Source organism: Vitis riparia, chromosome 13 (assembly GCF_004353265.1).
Source record: "Vitis riparia cultivar Riparia Gloire de Montpellier isolate 1030 chromosome 13, EGFV_Vit.rip_1.0, whole genome shotgun sequence".
NCBI classification, from domain to species: Eukaryota; Viridiplantae; Streptophyta; class Magnoliopsida; order Vitales; family Vitaceae; genus Vitis; species Vitis riparia.
In genome coordinates, this window is record NC_048443.1 from 5,934,478 (window position 1) to 5,951,424 (window position 16,947).

Here is a 16,947-nt window from a genome sequence, read left to right on the forward strand (position 1 = left end):
CCCTACCATCAATTAAGTGTGCTTCTTCCATTCCATTGCTAATCTTACATGTCTCGTAATGATTTGATAATATAGTAAGTTCTTAGTTATGAAACTGATCGTAGTGTTTTTATGTGTTGAAATAAGTTAAAATATTGTTCATCCCATTATTGACATCATTGCCATTTACAGAACCCAACGGATTGCTTATTGATTCTGCAATGAAGCTTCTTCTTCCCTGGATTCCAGAGGTCTCAGTTGATGAAAGGAGGGAAGCTTTGGTTAGAGCCAGTAATCTTGCTCTGATGAGAGGTGTTACAACAGTTGTTGATTTTGGGAGATATGTTCCTGGTACATCAGTACAGCTGTCTTGGGAAGATTTTTCAGGTCTGTTATAAACTTTTGGTTGTGGTTGGGGTGGTGGTGGGGATTGGGGTGGGGATTGGGGCGGTGTTTGTTGGGGTATGGAGTGGCTGGCATTTGGATCCCATGCAATGAAATCATTCCTCTTTGTTTTACATCGCATCTGAACATGCATTTTGGTCATGTAAAATTGACATCATCATCATAAATTCATAATCACCAAATTGATTTATCTTCAGATTGAGATGAGGTGAAATCCTCGAGTGCTCTTATTTTAGGGTAGTGTGTATGAAACAAAATAGTCAATCTCCATCAAGCACAACCTGGCAGCACATTTCTGCCTTTTGAATAGCCATTCACTCATTCTTACTTTTGTTGATATTTGCAGATGTGTACCATTGGACCGATACTTCAGGGAAAATGATGATCAGAGTCTGCTTATTTTTTCCAATGGAAACGTGGTCGCACCTACTTGTATGCTCTTGCTTGATAGTTGCTTTAAAACTTTTGCCATTTTTAACATTTTGGATTTCATTGCACCATCTTATTGTGTATGTACTTGCCCTTTGTGTTAATTAGCTAGTTATTACATTTTGTTGCTCTGGACAACAAAGTCAGTTACCAATGTTTCAGAAACTAAGCCATATGTCATGCCAGTAGGGAACATGTATTGGTCAGCTTCAAACATCCCCCACACCTCAGTACTGATTATCCTTGGAGCAGTTGATTTCTATTATAGGCAGATGAAGTCCATCTTAGAATGAATACCTATATCTGAGTGCATCACCACTTATTGACATACATATTTGTCAATGAGATATGCTATTAACATAACTTTTAATGATGCGCACATGTTGCCAGAAGTCAACCATTCTTGGAAGGAAACTAGAATCCAGCCCTGAATACAACCCCAGCTAAATGTAATCAGCTAGAGAAGCTGGAACCCTTAATTGGAGCAAGTAGGGTGCAAAACAATTCAAAGGGATCAGTAAAAGAAATGCCTGCAATCTCTTTCGTTACTAAGGCCTAGGGGAAGAGAAGATCCTATCTGGCAACTCAACCAAAGGTGTTTGACCATCCTTGACCAAATAACTCAAGTGTGGTTAGCAGCACAAAGTGGCAAAGGACAACACTCTGAGCTTTTTAATTGTTATTTCTATTGTTTAATTTGACAAGCTTCTTTTCTAGGTGTTTGCTGTAATTGTTTTTCACAATTGATATGTTTGTGTGGATTTCTCTCATTTTGCCTTCCTATTGTTTCCTAAACTTTCATAAGTAATATATTATAGTTCTTTCCTGTGCTGCCTCTGAGATCCTTTTTCCTGCCTAGGACCTTATCAGCAAGACAGGTCGTGTCGTAAGCCAATGGATTTATTTGGGCGGTGTTAAGGGTTTTGCTGATGGGTCTTTGGGATCTAATAGTGCACTCTTCTATGAGGTGAGAACCATGGTTTGGGAGTACCCCCCCAAATCTCATTAATAAGTTGAAAGCATATCATAACCATGTCTGCATTTGTTTTCTCCTGGCCCTTTCATCCCTTCTTTCCATTTTATATTACAGATATAGACCAAGTTTTCTGCTGTAATATGTGAAATGCAAACATGAGTGTTATGTTTCTTCATACAGAATGTTGGATGTGTAAGTTCAAAATTTTGCGGTTTGAAAATGTGAAGTTTTGTTAGTGTTCTTTTTCTTGTCCTTGTAAGTTGAGTTACAAAATACATTTTCTTGGGGATTTGTGCTGTGAAAATGTAAAATTTTTTAGGTTATCTTGACCTGGTATTTGATAGTTACAGGCATAATTGGGGAGACATTATTTATCAAGCTGATTCAGCTCAAGCTTGCTCTAGTTTGTATACACTTTGGCTCAGTTAAAGTTGACTAAGGGCATTTTTGGTGCAGCTGTACCTTTTAGTTGAAATGCTTCTCCAAAAAGTTCTGTTTGAAAAACAGTTTTTTTTTTTAAAATAAATAAATAAATAAATAAGTTTAATTTTAAAACTTCTTCTTGAAAGGTCTTCTGCAAAATCATCCCACCTCCAGGGTCAAAAGAGAGAGCTTTTAAGCCCTAAACCTGCTTTAGTTGTGACCAAACATCCTAGGAAGCTCTTTAAAAGTAAGATAAAGTTTCTGGCATCATGGGGCCTATGAATAAAATGGGGCCCTAAACTGCATTACAATATTCAATTCTTAAATGAAGAGAGTATGTAGCAATTCAAATCAATGAGTTTATGCACATGAAAATGACATAATAGGCTAAGTTATCCAAACTGAGCTTTCCCTAGCTCAGCTTAAGCTTGGTGACCTTAATGAATTTGTATTGAGGAGCTTAAGATTGTTCTGAAGCTTGGGTTGTTGCAAGTATAGCCAGCTCGGCACATCACAGCCCCTACTATTTGTGCTATGCACCAGTCTGTGATCTGGAATTTGTTGATATTCTTATCTAGACAGTAACATAGATAATCTAACACTTAATAGATTTGTAATTCTGTAGCCTTATGTTGATGATCCTCACAACTATGGCCTACTAGTGACAGAACTTGAAAGTCTATTCAACATGACTATGGCATCGGATAAATCTGGTCTTCAGGTGTTTCCTTGTCACATTACAACCCTCCTTATATCTATTAAAATATGATTGTATTATATCAAGTAGACATCTTTGCTTCTGATTTATTTCAGGTTGCTATTCATGCTATAGGTGATAAAGCAAATGACTTGATCCTGGATGTGTATGAATCAGTAGGTTCTACGAATGGAATGAGGGATCGACGATTCAGGGTAAATTTAGTTTTTAAAACATGGAAAAGATTCAAAATTAAGTATCATATTTATTAGTTTCTATGGAAACATAAACATTTTCTCATCCTAATAAAAAAACCTTGTTTCATGATTGCAACAAACACTATCAGATTGAACATGCCCAGCATTTGGTACCAGGGTCCACAGCTCGATTTGGTGAACAAGGGATTGTTGCTTCAGTGCAGGTTCTCTATTATGATTATCTTTGATGCATTTTACCATTAACATTTGACTTTTTATGAGGCTGCTTGGGATTAGTGGTCAGTTGGAAATTAGGCCAGGGCCAGGCTTGCTTCCAAACCACATAGTATAAATCAGTGAATGCTACTGGCTACTCTTGTTAGGCCCCACCTTTTCTTTTTGTTTCTTTTTCTTCTCTAATTTCCTACTTTTACTTGCTATTAAGTTCAGTTATGGTTCAAAGCTGTTTTGAAATACAACTCCTTGCAAATTTGAATCTTTTTGCTATTTCAGAGAGTAATGTTTCAAAACCCCCATGGGCTTGGTGTAGCATACCTTATTTTCCACCTTTGACATCCAATATTTTATTATTATACTGTTGCTTTTCATTTTTATATTTTATTTTTAATCTGGATGAAATTTTCCAGGATGGGTGGATTGTCTTTCATCTGATTCTGCTTTCTTTTTGTCTTGTGATTTCCCAAAATTTAAGCTGGTTTCATTATTATGGTTGAACTAGACTACTATCTTCATTATTAATACCTTGAGGGCCTTTCTTTTTCTTTATCACTTGGGATGAATATATTTTTGTTCTCACAAGTCACAACGTAATTGAATGCTGATTCTCAACAGCCAGACCACCTACTGGATGATGCTGATCCTGCGATAAAGAAACTAGGGGTGGAAAGGGCACAAAAAGAATCTCATCTATTTCGGTCGCTCTTGGCTAGCAATGCACAATTAGCGTTTGGTTCTGATTGGCCTGTATGATTTTTTACACATTTTTTATTCATACATAGTATGGCAATTTTAAATAAAATATGTTCTATGGTGATCATAACCATGCCCTTTAATTTGCATATTTTTAGATCAGAGCTTTTTTTTTTTTTTTCCTTTTCTTTTTCAGGTTGCCGATATTAATCCTTTAGGTAGCATCAAGGCAGCAATGAAAAGAATACCTCCTGGTTGGGAAAGTGCTTGGATTTCATCAGAGTGCCTTACACTGCATGATGCTGTAAATGCGTAAGAAACACGAAATTGTTCATCTTTTTCATATTATGTTATTTTACTTCATCCCCTATAATTTTGTTTTTTAAGTCATATAAATATAAATACATATGGACACATATACTCATGCTTGGATACAATGATTTAAAAATGGAACTTGTTGCGTCTAGATATCTAACACCTAGCATCTTTTCATGTTTCCTGGAACAAGAATAACTCCTACACATGGTTCATGACATGTTTCTTAGCACAAATCCCAGTACATGCTGAGCCTTATTCACAAAATGTAAATGCTAAAAAAACATCAAGATTTGTTTGACTTAGAGACTCCTTATATAATTTTTTTTTCTTCAACAAATTTGCCATCTTATTCCTTTTTCTTTTAGGAAACCCTTTTTTGGTCCCCTTTAGGACCACCTACCCCATTACCACTTGAGTCAGGCCTCAAGGGCTTGCCATCTAAAATAACATAGTAAAATTTGATGGTCCAAAATTATTCGATGACCATCCCAATTTCTTACACTGTAACCAAGGTCAGACCCATTTTACGTCAGGTCCTCATCAGTGACAAATTCAAGCTTAAATAATTATTCAACATCTTGATTATTAGTATCAAAAGTTAGGCAAGAGTATAGCAAAAGAAATATCTTGGCTCATTGGGTCTGGCTCGGCCACTGAGGTGGCAGGGACTTGGATGGGGAATGGGAGATTACTGGTTCAGTTCCACAGACCAACAAAAAAAAGTATGAACTATAAGAAAAGTAATAGAAGAAATGTCATGTATTAACTTATAGAAGATGAGACAATGAATTTGAGCATGGAAAGGCAATGATTCTAGTTGTCATGGTAGAATAAAGTGGCTGGGTGGTGCTACCTAACCTATGAAACACATGTTTTGTCCGGCTAAAGTAGGAATGAGTCATTAGTAAATCGATAATTTTGATGGCTCAGCTATATTGAGTGCAATCTTTTTGGTATTCTTTCTCGTTCATCCTTCTTGAAGCTCATGGCTCGGATACATGTGATCTTTAGGTGTTGAATCCATAACCTGTTGAATCATTTTCCTTTACTATGTTGGAATCAAACATTGGGACAACCAAAATAATTTTTTTATGCATTACAGTATCTATGTTGCATGGCACAGGCACAGGCACATGATGTGCCACATGATTTGAATTCGAGACACCAGGAATCCCCCAACAGGGGAGTTTGACTAAACACAGGGCTCAAAGCGGTTTTTGCAATTATACATTGCACAACCCCTGTTTCCTCACACCATCTTTTTCTAGTGTCATCTTTGTTTGCTCTCATCATACTGATCTAGACCTTCTTGTGGCAGGTACACTATCTCAGCGGCCCGTGCATCCTTCTTGGACAATGATCTGGGATCTCTATCTCCTGGAAAAATGGCTGATTTTGTTGTACTCTCCACTGACTCATGGGATGACTTCGCAGCAGAAGGATCCGCATCTGTTGAGGCAACCTTTGTTGGTGGTCTACAAGCCTACCCCTGAAAGCCCATTACTGCTGAGAATTGAAAAAAGATCCTCCATCTTCTAATCATACCAAATACAACCTCAAGTATTTGTATATGATACTTCTCCTGTAGGTGGCAATGCTGGTTGAACTACCCGAAGATAAGTTTATTTATTTCTCAGGTACATATTTAATTAATCATTAATCGGCTTCAATTACTATATGATAAAACCCACGTGACTTCTTCTTGAGACTTAAAAATGAAAGCTACCATAACTGGATAGATGAGCCTGATCTGGTGCCATTGGCTCTGTGTATTATTCGTCCCGCATGCCTTCTTCAGACTTCAAGCCACCAAATTTGAAAAAAGATAAAGTTTTGGGATTTTTCTCTGGGGAGATAAGTTTTTAAAATATTGTTCAAGATTCTTTTTTATCAAGCTGGCAGTATCATTGTTATTGATTTTTTAATTAAAGATAAAATGCAAGAACTCTGAAGATGATATCGCGGCCACACCTACTTCAGAGAAGGAAGCGTGGTAAAGAGTGTCAAGATGTCGTATCGACTTAGAACTCATCATTCAACTTAGAGGTGATTATATCATAACTTGTACTTTCATTAATAATTTTATTTTTATTTTATTTTTTATCATCCAAATGGTCATGGTATATGGTAAACATTTGGGTCCTCTCGCATTTCTATCCATTATGGAAGTGTAGTTTTTCTATACCTTAAATATATTTAGTTATAATGAGTTTGAAATTTCATCAAAAGGATTTTGATAAGTGAAATAATCGATGAAAATGATAATATAGGTGTTTGATGAAATTTCAAACTAATGGTAGGGATGGCAACGAGGTGGGTTTTTTCAGGTATCTGTCCCGTCCCGTCCCGTTCCTAATGGGACGAGGTTTAAATTTAATAAACAGTTTTAGGAAGGGTATGAGATTTTTTTTTTTAAACCCGGGGCGGGTTCAGGTATTGCCCCATCCGCCCTGCCCCGTTTTCATATAAAATTAATTTTAAAATTAATTTAATTTAAAATTTTATTTTATTATTTTTAATATATATAGATAATAATAAAAAATTTTAATAAAATAAGTTATAAAAAATATAATAATTTTATTATTTATAAAATATATTTATTTTAATGTAATTAAAAATTTTAAAAGTAATTTAAAAAAAAAGAAAAACTAAACGGGGCCCATACTTGTCCCGTCCTAAGGATAAAAATATCGGTAATCACGGATATATCAGTACTTATATTTTACGGATATATCGGAGATATATCAACGGATATTTTGGAAAAAAATATCGATAAACCTAAAATTAATCAAAATTTATAAAAATATAAGAAAATTTTCATAAAAATGTAATTAGAAGTATATTGATATTTTTAAGTTGTTTTATTAAATAATTTGATATATGTATAATATGATTTATCATATTTGATAATAATATCGTATGCATCGATAAAAATATGAATTTTATAAGTGTATATTTATTATTAAATTACATCTAATATTATGATATTTGATTATAATATGTCTAACTTTAAAATATATATTAATATTAAAATTATTAACTCATTTAATTCAATTGTATTAAACAATATAAAATAAATTATGATATATGTATAATTTTTTAATATTTAATTAATTATTAATGATATTAAAAACATTATGAAGAAAATTATTTCATTTTTATATTTTTGGTAATCAATAAAAAGGAAATTTTGCATTTAATCATAAAATAATTATAATTAATTTGCTCTTTTAAATATTCTTTTAATATTTTCTTTATATAATTAGTTTAACTATATATATGTTTAATGCATATTATTTACCAAGTGTGAGTTTGCCCGGATGGTTAGTGCCTTGAACCCTAAACCTTTTCAGGGCACTGTAGCGCATTGACTTTATTGTAGCGCATTGACCCGCGTTGACTATGCGATATATTGGGAAAAATTGGTGATATATCGCGAGCTATCGTCGATTTTGGGGGATTTCTCCTGAAATATCACCTGACCGATATTTCCTCACGAAATATCGTGTCACCCACTCCCAATACACGATATATCGCGACATTTTCCTCCTTAACAAGCCCCACATTTATTGTAATTATTGACATTCAAATTTTAAATCAAAATTTTGGGTTTAACCCTTACAATTAATATTATATATATATAATGATAATATAATTTGTGTGGACCCCGCATTTCACTCAATGACGTGACTCACTTTTTATTTATTTAGTGAGAAATATGATTTTTAGAAAAGATTTGGAGTCACCACTTATTTTTATTTTATTTTTAAAGAGAAAACAAAATAAGAAAGAAAACCTTAAGTGAGACTCTTTATTTGGAAAAGATAGTCTGTGAAAAACCAAACCTGGGTTCGAGGGTCAGGTTACTTATTGGGAAAGTACAGTAAAGACCGTACCACCTCTCTAAGCTCTTAAAAATGAGTCTCTACTAAATAAGGTGAAGCAAATATGACAATTAACTAGGAGATCAATGGATATCAAAATGATCAAATAATAAAACGAATCATGCATAAGAATAAACAAAATGGGAGTGAGATCATACCTTGGCAGCAAGTAATAGTGCGCTATCATAGAAACAAGGTTAACTCACAATAATAAATACAAAATATATCACATGCATATCAAAGAGCAAGACAAAAATTAGACAATATTCATTAAGTATAGCAGTTGACAATCAGAAGAGAAAACTCGTATGTAGAGCCCTCACCAAAGCCCAATTGATTTTGCATAAATTAATCCCACAAACTCCATTATTTTGGAATTATGAAAAAATCATTCATGCATGCTTATTAGAAATCAAGAAAATCGGAAAATTATTTGAAAATTAAAAAAAAAAATTGTAAAAATGTTTACCTGAAAGGAAATGTAGCAAGTTTATTTAAAAGCGGGATTTTTAGTGACTCTAAACCCTAATGAAGGAAGAATAAAAAGAATGATTTAAAATTATTTGAAAACCAGGGTGCAATTAAAACTATTTGAAATTTTGAAATTTGAAAATTGGAGTTTTGAAAATTATTTTTGAGAATTGGAATTTTGAAAAATTATTTGAAGATGGAAGTTTTGAAAATTAAATTTGAGAATTGGAATTTAAAAAAAAATGAAAATAGAATTTAAAAAAATTAAATTTTGACACCAAAATATGAAAAATAAAGAGGATGACATTTGGCCTTTGGGGTAGTGCATTGAAGGGTGGTCATGCATAGCCATGTTGAAGTGAGTCTCAGGGTAGGGATGGGTAGAACTCTGGTGTGATACTGAAACTTCATTAGATCAAAGCATCAAGTAGCTACAATCTCTTCGTAAATCCAAGCTTTCATTACAACTAAAAGGTGGTGGAAATCTCCATTAAAAACAAGTTTTCATCACATCTCAAAATGGCATAAAAAAATTCAAAAGCGTTATCCACTAAAACACGCACTCATGCAGCTATATATTCTACATTATTTCAGCCATCAGAAAACCATTTGATGGCTGCCACTTTCAACCATTAAACTTCCCATATTGTATCCACTTTAAACAATTACAAGAATTCTCTATTATGAAACCACAACTTCCTTAATGTTCAGCCATAACAATCTTCATTATGTAGCCATAATTTCCCCTTAACTCCACTAAAAATTTAGCCGCCAATACACCTTATGCAGCCACCGAAATTCATTTTGTTAACATTGAAACTTCAGCCACATTCTCTATTGAAACACGCACTGAAATCCAACTACATTCCCTTACTGGATTCTCACCTTAAAAACCACCATATGCGGCCCTCAATATCACTTGCACTCCACTGAAAATTCAACCACCAATACACCTTATGCAACCACCAAAATTCATATTTTTACTATTAGAAATTCAGTCACATTTTCTATTGAAATACACACTCAAATTCAACCACATTCCCTCACTGGATTCTCACCATAAAAAACACCATATGTAGCCCACAATATCACTTGAACTCCACTAAAAATTCAGTCTCCAAGAATCCACTAACAACAATAAAAATTCAACAAGTTTTAGTTAGCTTCAACAAGCACAAGTGGAAGAGTCGAACTCCACTTTCAGCAAATAAAAAAAAAAAATCTCATTTTCTCCAACCATAGCCTAACCATTGATGATATCATCCCACCATCAACAGGAAACAAAGCAATAAATAAATAAAAAACATGAAAAACAGAGTATGAACTTAGCTCTTTTTCATGGATTGTCAAAGAGTTAGGAACAAGTGGATTTAGCAAAGAAAGAAAACATGATTCTTATATACATCAAGTCCAAGGATGGAGTCATACATCAACTACTTATATGAGGAGTCAAGAAAACCGAGATAAAATCAAACATAGCATGTATGCAAACTAACAGAAAAGATAATGCTTAGCCACTAAGTGATAATGCCCATCTGTTAAGTGATAATATCTATCTGTTGTAAACGTTTATCAGTTATAATGTTTATCCTTTTAGTTAAACTAGGAATAGGAATGTTTATCCTTTTAGTTAAACTTGGAGTAGGACTCTTTATCTAAATATCCACCTCTCTTCTTATATAAGTTGTACGTGTTTCACATTCTGGATAATAAGAAATTTTCAGCCTTTATTCCACAACTTCTGTCATGGTATCAGAGCCAGATACCTGAAGAAAATATATCGTGGCAAAAAAACCTTCGACTCACACAAAGATGATAAAACCATCTTCACCTCTTTACCTACATCCATCTGATAATCCAGGAGCAACCATCACGACATGTGTGTTCAATGGTGAAAATTATGATATGTGGGAGAAGGCTATTAAAAATGCATTGAGAGCGAAAAACAAGCTTGGGATCATTGATGGGACAGTACACAAACCAAAAGGAGAAAATGGAAACAAATTGAATGCATGGGAAGCATGTAACTCGATGATTATATCATGGATGTTTAATGTGATCGACAAGAGTTTACATTCGAGTGTAGCCTATGCGCAGACTGCAAAAGACATGTGAGAGGATCTCAAAGAAAGATATGATGTTGGAAATGCTTCGAGGGTTCATCAACTCAGAAGTGAAATCGTGAACTTGAAACAAGAAGGAATGACAGTTGCTGCATATTATGCCAAAATAAAAGGCATGTGGGATGAATTAAATCAATACATTGAGATACCTGAGTGCACTTGTGGAACAGCTCAAGCAATAGTGAAAAGCAGAGAAGATGAGAAGGCACATCAGTTTCTCATGGGTCTAGATGACACTACATTCGGGACTGTGAGATCGTCTATCTTAGCCCTTGATCCCTTACCTACTTTGGGAAAAATATATGCAATGGTTACACAAGAAGAACGCCATCGTAGCATGGCCAGAGGAGTTGATCATGCTGAAATAACAGTTTTTGCTGCAAAGACAGAGAAACCTGGGGGACAAACAAATAAAAGTGGGAGCTGTACACATTGCAGAAAGACGGGACATGATGTTGCAGATTGCTTTCAACTAAAAGGATATCTCGACTGGTGGCCAACATGCCAGATAGGACAAGGAAGGGGACGTGGACGTGGCCGCAACAGTTATGCTAGAAGAGGAGCAACTTCAGGACGCGTTCATTATGCAAATGCAATTGCTGAAGCAGATACGCAAGAAAAAGGACAGTGCGTTGGACATGATGTGGAACGTAGTATAATCCCAGGACTGAATGATGACAACTTCCAAAAACTCATGGCTCCACTCAGAAATGGAAGCAGTAATGCAGAAAAACTGACCGGTAAGAATAAAATTGTGGAATAATGGATATTGGATAGTGGTGCATCCATGCATATGACAGGAAGGAGAGATTTGTTCAATTGGCTACGTAAATGGGAGACAGCATGCATGGGATTGCCTGATGGAACAAAAACAGTAGCAAATGAAATGGGATATGTGAAGCTCTCTAAAGATTTATGCTTAAAAAATGTTTTATATGTCCCTTCCTTGAAATGCAATTTAATCTCTATAGGCCAATTATTAAAAGAAAAAGATTATATAGTCACATTTACTAATTCGTTTTGTGTGATACAGGACCGCACTTCGAGGAATCCGATTGGAGTGGGTAAGCTAAGGAATGGAGTGTACTATTACAAGCCATTACAATGAGAGAAGGTGAACGCAATGAAAGTAGAAGAAAAGTACGAATTGTGGCACAGGAGGTTAGGGCATCCTTCAGTTCGTGTTTTAGCTTCCATTCATAGTTTAGGAAATAATGTGATGAAGGGAATTGAGGACTATGTTTGTGATTCATGTTGTCGTGGAAAACAAGTACGAAATTCTTTTTAGTTGAGTAATAAAAGAGCATTTGAAATTTTTAATCTCATACATGTAGACATATGGGGTCCATATGGAACTCCCACTACTTCAGGGGCACATTATTTTCTTACCATTGTAGATGATCATAGTAGAGGGGTGTGGATATATCTCATGAAAGAAAAGAGCGAAACCAAAGATATTTTACAAATTTTTTGTTTTATGACCAAAATGCAATTTGATAAACCGGTTAAATGCATCAGAAGTGATAATGGATTAGAATTTTGCTCAGGACAAATGGTGAGTTTCTATAAGAGAGAAGGAATATTAAGAGAGAGCAGCCTGGTAAACACCCCATAACAAAATGGGAGAGTGGATAGAAAACACCAACACATATTAAATATTGCTAGGACATTGCGATTTCAAGCTTGTCTACTAATAGATTTTTGGGGAGAATGTGTTTTAACGGCAGGATACTTGATAAATCGAACACCCACACCTATATTAGATGGAAAGACGCCTTATGAAATATTTTATTTGGCGAGAAACCGAATTATGAGCACCTGAGAGTCTTTGGTAGTTTGTGTTATGCCCATAAAAAGTCACATAGTAATGATAAGTTTGATGTTAGAAGCCGGCGATGCGTATTTGTAGGTTATCCCTATGGAAAGAAAGGATGGAAACTTCATGATCTAGAAACCAAAGAACAATTTGAGAGTAGGGATGTAATATTTCATGAAACAATTTTTCCTTTTTGTCAAAGCAGCAAGGGAGATAAGGAACAAAAATTCCAGAACAATGGGAACATAGAATCTTACATTGAAGATGATGATGTCATAGTAAAGAAAACATGTGAAAGAGAGAGTGAGAAAAATAGTGAAAGGGAGAAAGGGGAAGAAAATATGGAGACATGAGAGGATCAAAGCCAGGGGGAGATGCTTGGTAGGGGACATAGACAACACAAAGAACCGAGACATCTCCAAGATTATATATGTTATTCGGCTAGAAGCTTAAGTACACTTTGTTCCAAGACAAGCTCAATCCAAAAGGTACCATCAGGTGAGCCTTATCCTATTGTGAATTATGTGACTTATACAAAATTTTCTGTTGACCATCGAGCTTTTCTTGCAGCAATAAATATTGAAAAGGAACCAAGAACTTACAAAGAAGCGGTTACAGACAACAGATGGAGAGAAGCCATGGCAAAGGAAATTGAAGAATTGGAGACTAATCAGACATGGAAAGTAGTTGACCTACCGCCAGAAAAGAAAGCAATAGGATGCAAGTGGATATACAAAATAAAATACAACGCAGATGGATCAATCGAGCGGTACAAAGCGAGGTTAGTGGCGCAGGGATTTACACAAATTGAAGGAATAGACTATCAAGAGACATTTTCTCCAGTGGCAAAAATGACTAGTGTAAGGTGCTTTCTAGCTGTAGCAGTGGCGAAAAGATGGGAATTACACCAAATGGACGTAAACAACGCATTTCTACACGGAGACCTTGAAGAAGAAGTATATATGAAGCTACCAGAAGGGTTCAAGGCCACTGGAAAGAACAAAGTTTGCAAGTTACAAAAATCGTTGTATGGATTGAAATAGGCATCGAGACAATGGTTTGCGAAACTCACGACAACTTTGAAAGAATATGGTTTTCAACAATCATTGGCTGATTATTCACTCTTTACTTATCGACGTGGAAACATAGTGATGAACCTATTGGTATATGTGGATGATTTAATATTGGCTGGGAATGACAACAAAGTATGCGAAGCTTTCAAAAACTTTCTTGATAGAAAATTTGGAATCAAGAATCTGGGACAATTGAAATACATTCTTGGAATCAAGGTGGCAAGAGGCAAGGATGGATTATTTTTATCACAACGAAAATATGCTTTAAACATTATAGAGGAATGTGGGCTATTAAGAGCGAGACCAGTGGAATTTCCAATGGAAGAAAACCACAAACTAGCACTTGCTATTGGAAGATTGCTAAATGACCTAGGAATGTACAAGCGACTCGTGGGACGATTGATATACTTGACTGTAACAAGGCCAGACCTGACGTATGTTGTTCATGTTTTGTCACAATTCATGCAAAGCCCACGGGAAGAACACCTAGATGCAGCTTATAGAGTCGTTCGATATCTGAAGAAAGAACCAGGTAAAGGAATAGTTTTGAAAGCAGAAAATGATCTTCAGCTTTATTGTTATTCAGATTCGGACTGGGCAAGTTGTCCATTAACAAGACGATCAATTAGCGGATGTTGCGTTAAACTTGGGACATCACCAATTTCGTGGAGGTGCAAAAAGCAAGGAACTATATCAAGATCTTCAGCAGAAGCAGAGTACTGTTCCATGGCAATGGCAGCAAGCGAGTTAACGTGGCTAAAATCACTTCTTGCATCATTGGGAGTGCTTCATAATAAGCCAATGAAATTATACTATGATAATAAGGCTGCTTTACACATTGCAGCAAATCCCGTATTCCATGAGAGGACCAAACACATCGAAATAGACTGTCATTTTGTTCGAGAGAAGGTGCAATCCGATGAGATAGTGACAACATATCTTCCTTCAAAGCTACAAGTAGCAGACATGTTCACCAAAGCCCTTGGAAGACAACAATTCCTTTTCTTATCAAGCAAGTTGGGCATTCGAGATCTTCATGCACCAACTTGAGGGGGAGTAACAGAAAAAATAATGTTTAGCCACTAAGTGATAATGCCCATCTACAAATTCAGCGAAACAAACTAAAAATCCTTAATGTCCAAACCAAACAATAAAATAACACCTAAGAATTTGCAGAAAAATGTAGGAGAATAATATGAAAATTAGGAAATGTGAGGTTCACAAAGACCTTACCTAGGAGGCCTCCTCTCGAGCAAGACCTTTTTTCGTCTAGCTTCCCAACTCTTTTTCTTTGTTCCAACTCTCTGTATCTCACAATTTTTTTTGCTTTCCTTGCAAGAATATTAGTAGACTCACAACTCTCCCTTTTTCCCTCAAGCTTCCCAATGGATCCTCTCTAACAACTTCTCACCAAAAAATGCTCTCCCCAAACTAGAATCTGAATCCTCTCTTCTCTTAATGTTTCTTATCCAATCTCTCTTCCATTACCTCACTCTCTCAAAATCACTCCCCTATAACCCTCTAGCTTCACCTTCCTTTGCTTTTTTTTTTTTTTTCCAGCCTCCAACTCCCTCCTAAAACCCGTTTTCTGCAACTCTCTCATTCTTGAATCCTTTTCTTTGTGACACCCCTCGGACTCCGCTTTCCTCTCTATCTAATGCTCAGATCATCATCCTTTGAAGCTTCCCCGTTCCAGCCATCTCCCACTCTTCCTTTTGCTATGTTTTTCTTCTCTTCCAAATCTCTACCCATTCCACTACTTCAACCACCACCATGGCAAGGTGGTCACATCCTTGCCACATGTCTCAATAGTTTGCTCACCTCCGCAGAAGCCGTCTCCCACTCCAACAACATGCTGCTAGCTCCTCTGAGCGTGAGAAAAATCCCTTGCCCAAGAAGGGTCTATAATTTGTTATTTAAATTTACTATTTAAAACAAAAATACTTTTTAAAAAAATCAAAATATTATTTATTGTGTTTTTTTGTATATTTTTTTAATCTAATTTTTAATTTTATTGAGAAAAATGATGATTTTTTTATGTATATATTTTTTAATTTTAAATTGATAAATTATGTTTTTGTATTAAATTCGAGGAAGATAAAATTTTTAATTTTTCATTTAGATTATATAAAAAGAATAAGAAAATGATGGAGAATGTTTAATAGTTTTTTATTTTTTATAATAAAATAATTTTAAAAATTTTATATGATTTTTCTTCTTTTTTTTTCCTTTGCATAGTGTTTTTTTCTTTAATTTTCATATATAATTTTTTTTCTTAGTGCATTGAGTGGATGATGTTAATACATTTGATATGTTGAATATTACTTTTATTATAAAATATGGATATAACAAAAATATGCACTTACATTACAATAAAACCTAATTGGGAAAATTTTAAATTTTTTTATAAAAATGATAATTTTGTGTGATCATACCATATTTCATAAAATACTTATATTATAAATCATTTAAGAAATGAAATGAAATACTAATTTGAATTCATGAGACTCATAGGTTTTTTAATATAAAAATTATTAAATAATTTCAATGCACTGAATGAATGTTGTTAATATACTGATACGATGCGTTAATACCAATAGAGTATGAACAATCATTTTTAGAATTATTACTTTTATAATGAAATATAGGTATGACACAAATGCATTATACTTATAATATAAATACACTATAGTTATAATATATTACAATATAATTTAATTTATTTTTGTTTAAAATTTTCACATGCTATATTACCCAATGAATAGTTGCGAGTTATTCCATTTAATAGTTGTGTGTTATTGAATTGAATATTTGTATATTATTCAATTGATGAGTGCTTGTGAAAAATACTTATTCATTCTATGATAACAAAGTTTTTAATTGTATGTTTAATATATAAAACGATATGATTTTTATTTATGAGATATTGAAAATTATTTTTTTTTACAAAGTTGTTTAAAAAATCTCTATTCTTTTTGGAAAAAAAATAGAAAAAAGAACTTTTTTTTTTTGAAATAATGATAGATCTTATTAATGAGAAGAAATAGAAACATCAGAGGCTAAGATAGCTCCTAATAGAGGTGGAACATCCCGCCAAAAACTTGGATTAGCAAAAGAGCTTGTTGCTTTTGCAAGAGCATCAGCAGCAGCATTAGCTTGCCTTTTCACATGACATAGAGTAAAACTTTGAACTAGAAATTTGATTGTTCAAAAGTGAATAATAATT

General features: G+C 34.4%; 1 protein-coding gene across 8 annotated transcripts in view; it reads left to right on the top strand.

Moving 5' to 3' along the window:
- Positions 1–6,100, top strand: part of LOC117928824 (protein LONG AFTER FAR-RED 3) — a 31,309-nt gene extending 25,209 nt beyond the window's left edge. For 6 of the 8 annotated variants that reach the window (XM_034848857.1, XM_034848851.1, XM_034848852.1 and 3 more), the window contains 9 exons: positions 172–366; positions 731–816; positions 1,673–1,780; positions 2,838–2,933; positions 3,026–3,124; positions 3,256–3,330; positions 3,959–4,090; positions 4,233–4,348; positions 5,673–6,100. In XM_034848857.1, the coding sequence (XP_034704748.1) occupies positions 172–366; positions 731–816; positions 1,673–1,780; positions 2,838–2,933; positions 3,026–3,124; positions 3,256–3,330; positions 3,959–4,090; positions 4,233–4,348; positions 5,673–5,847 (1,082 nt within the window). In that variant the 3' untranslated portion in view covers positions 5,848–6,100. The remainder of the gene's footprint in view (positions 1–171; positions 367–730; positions 817–1,672; positions 1,781–2,837; positions 2,934–3,025; positions 3,125–3,255; positions 3,331–3,958; positions 4,091–4,232; positions 4,349–5,672) is intronic. The other 2 variants (XM_034848853.1, XM_034848855.1) reach the window with 2 other exon arrangements.
- Positions 6,101–16,947: the final 10,847 nt, after the last annotated feature.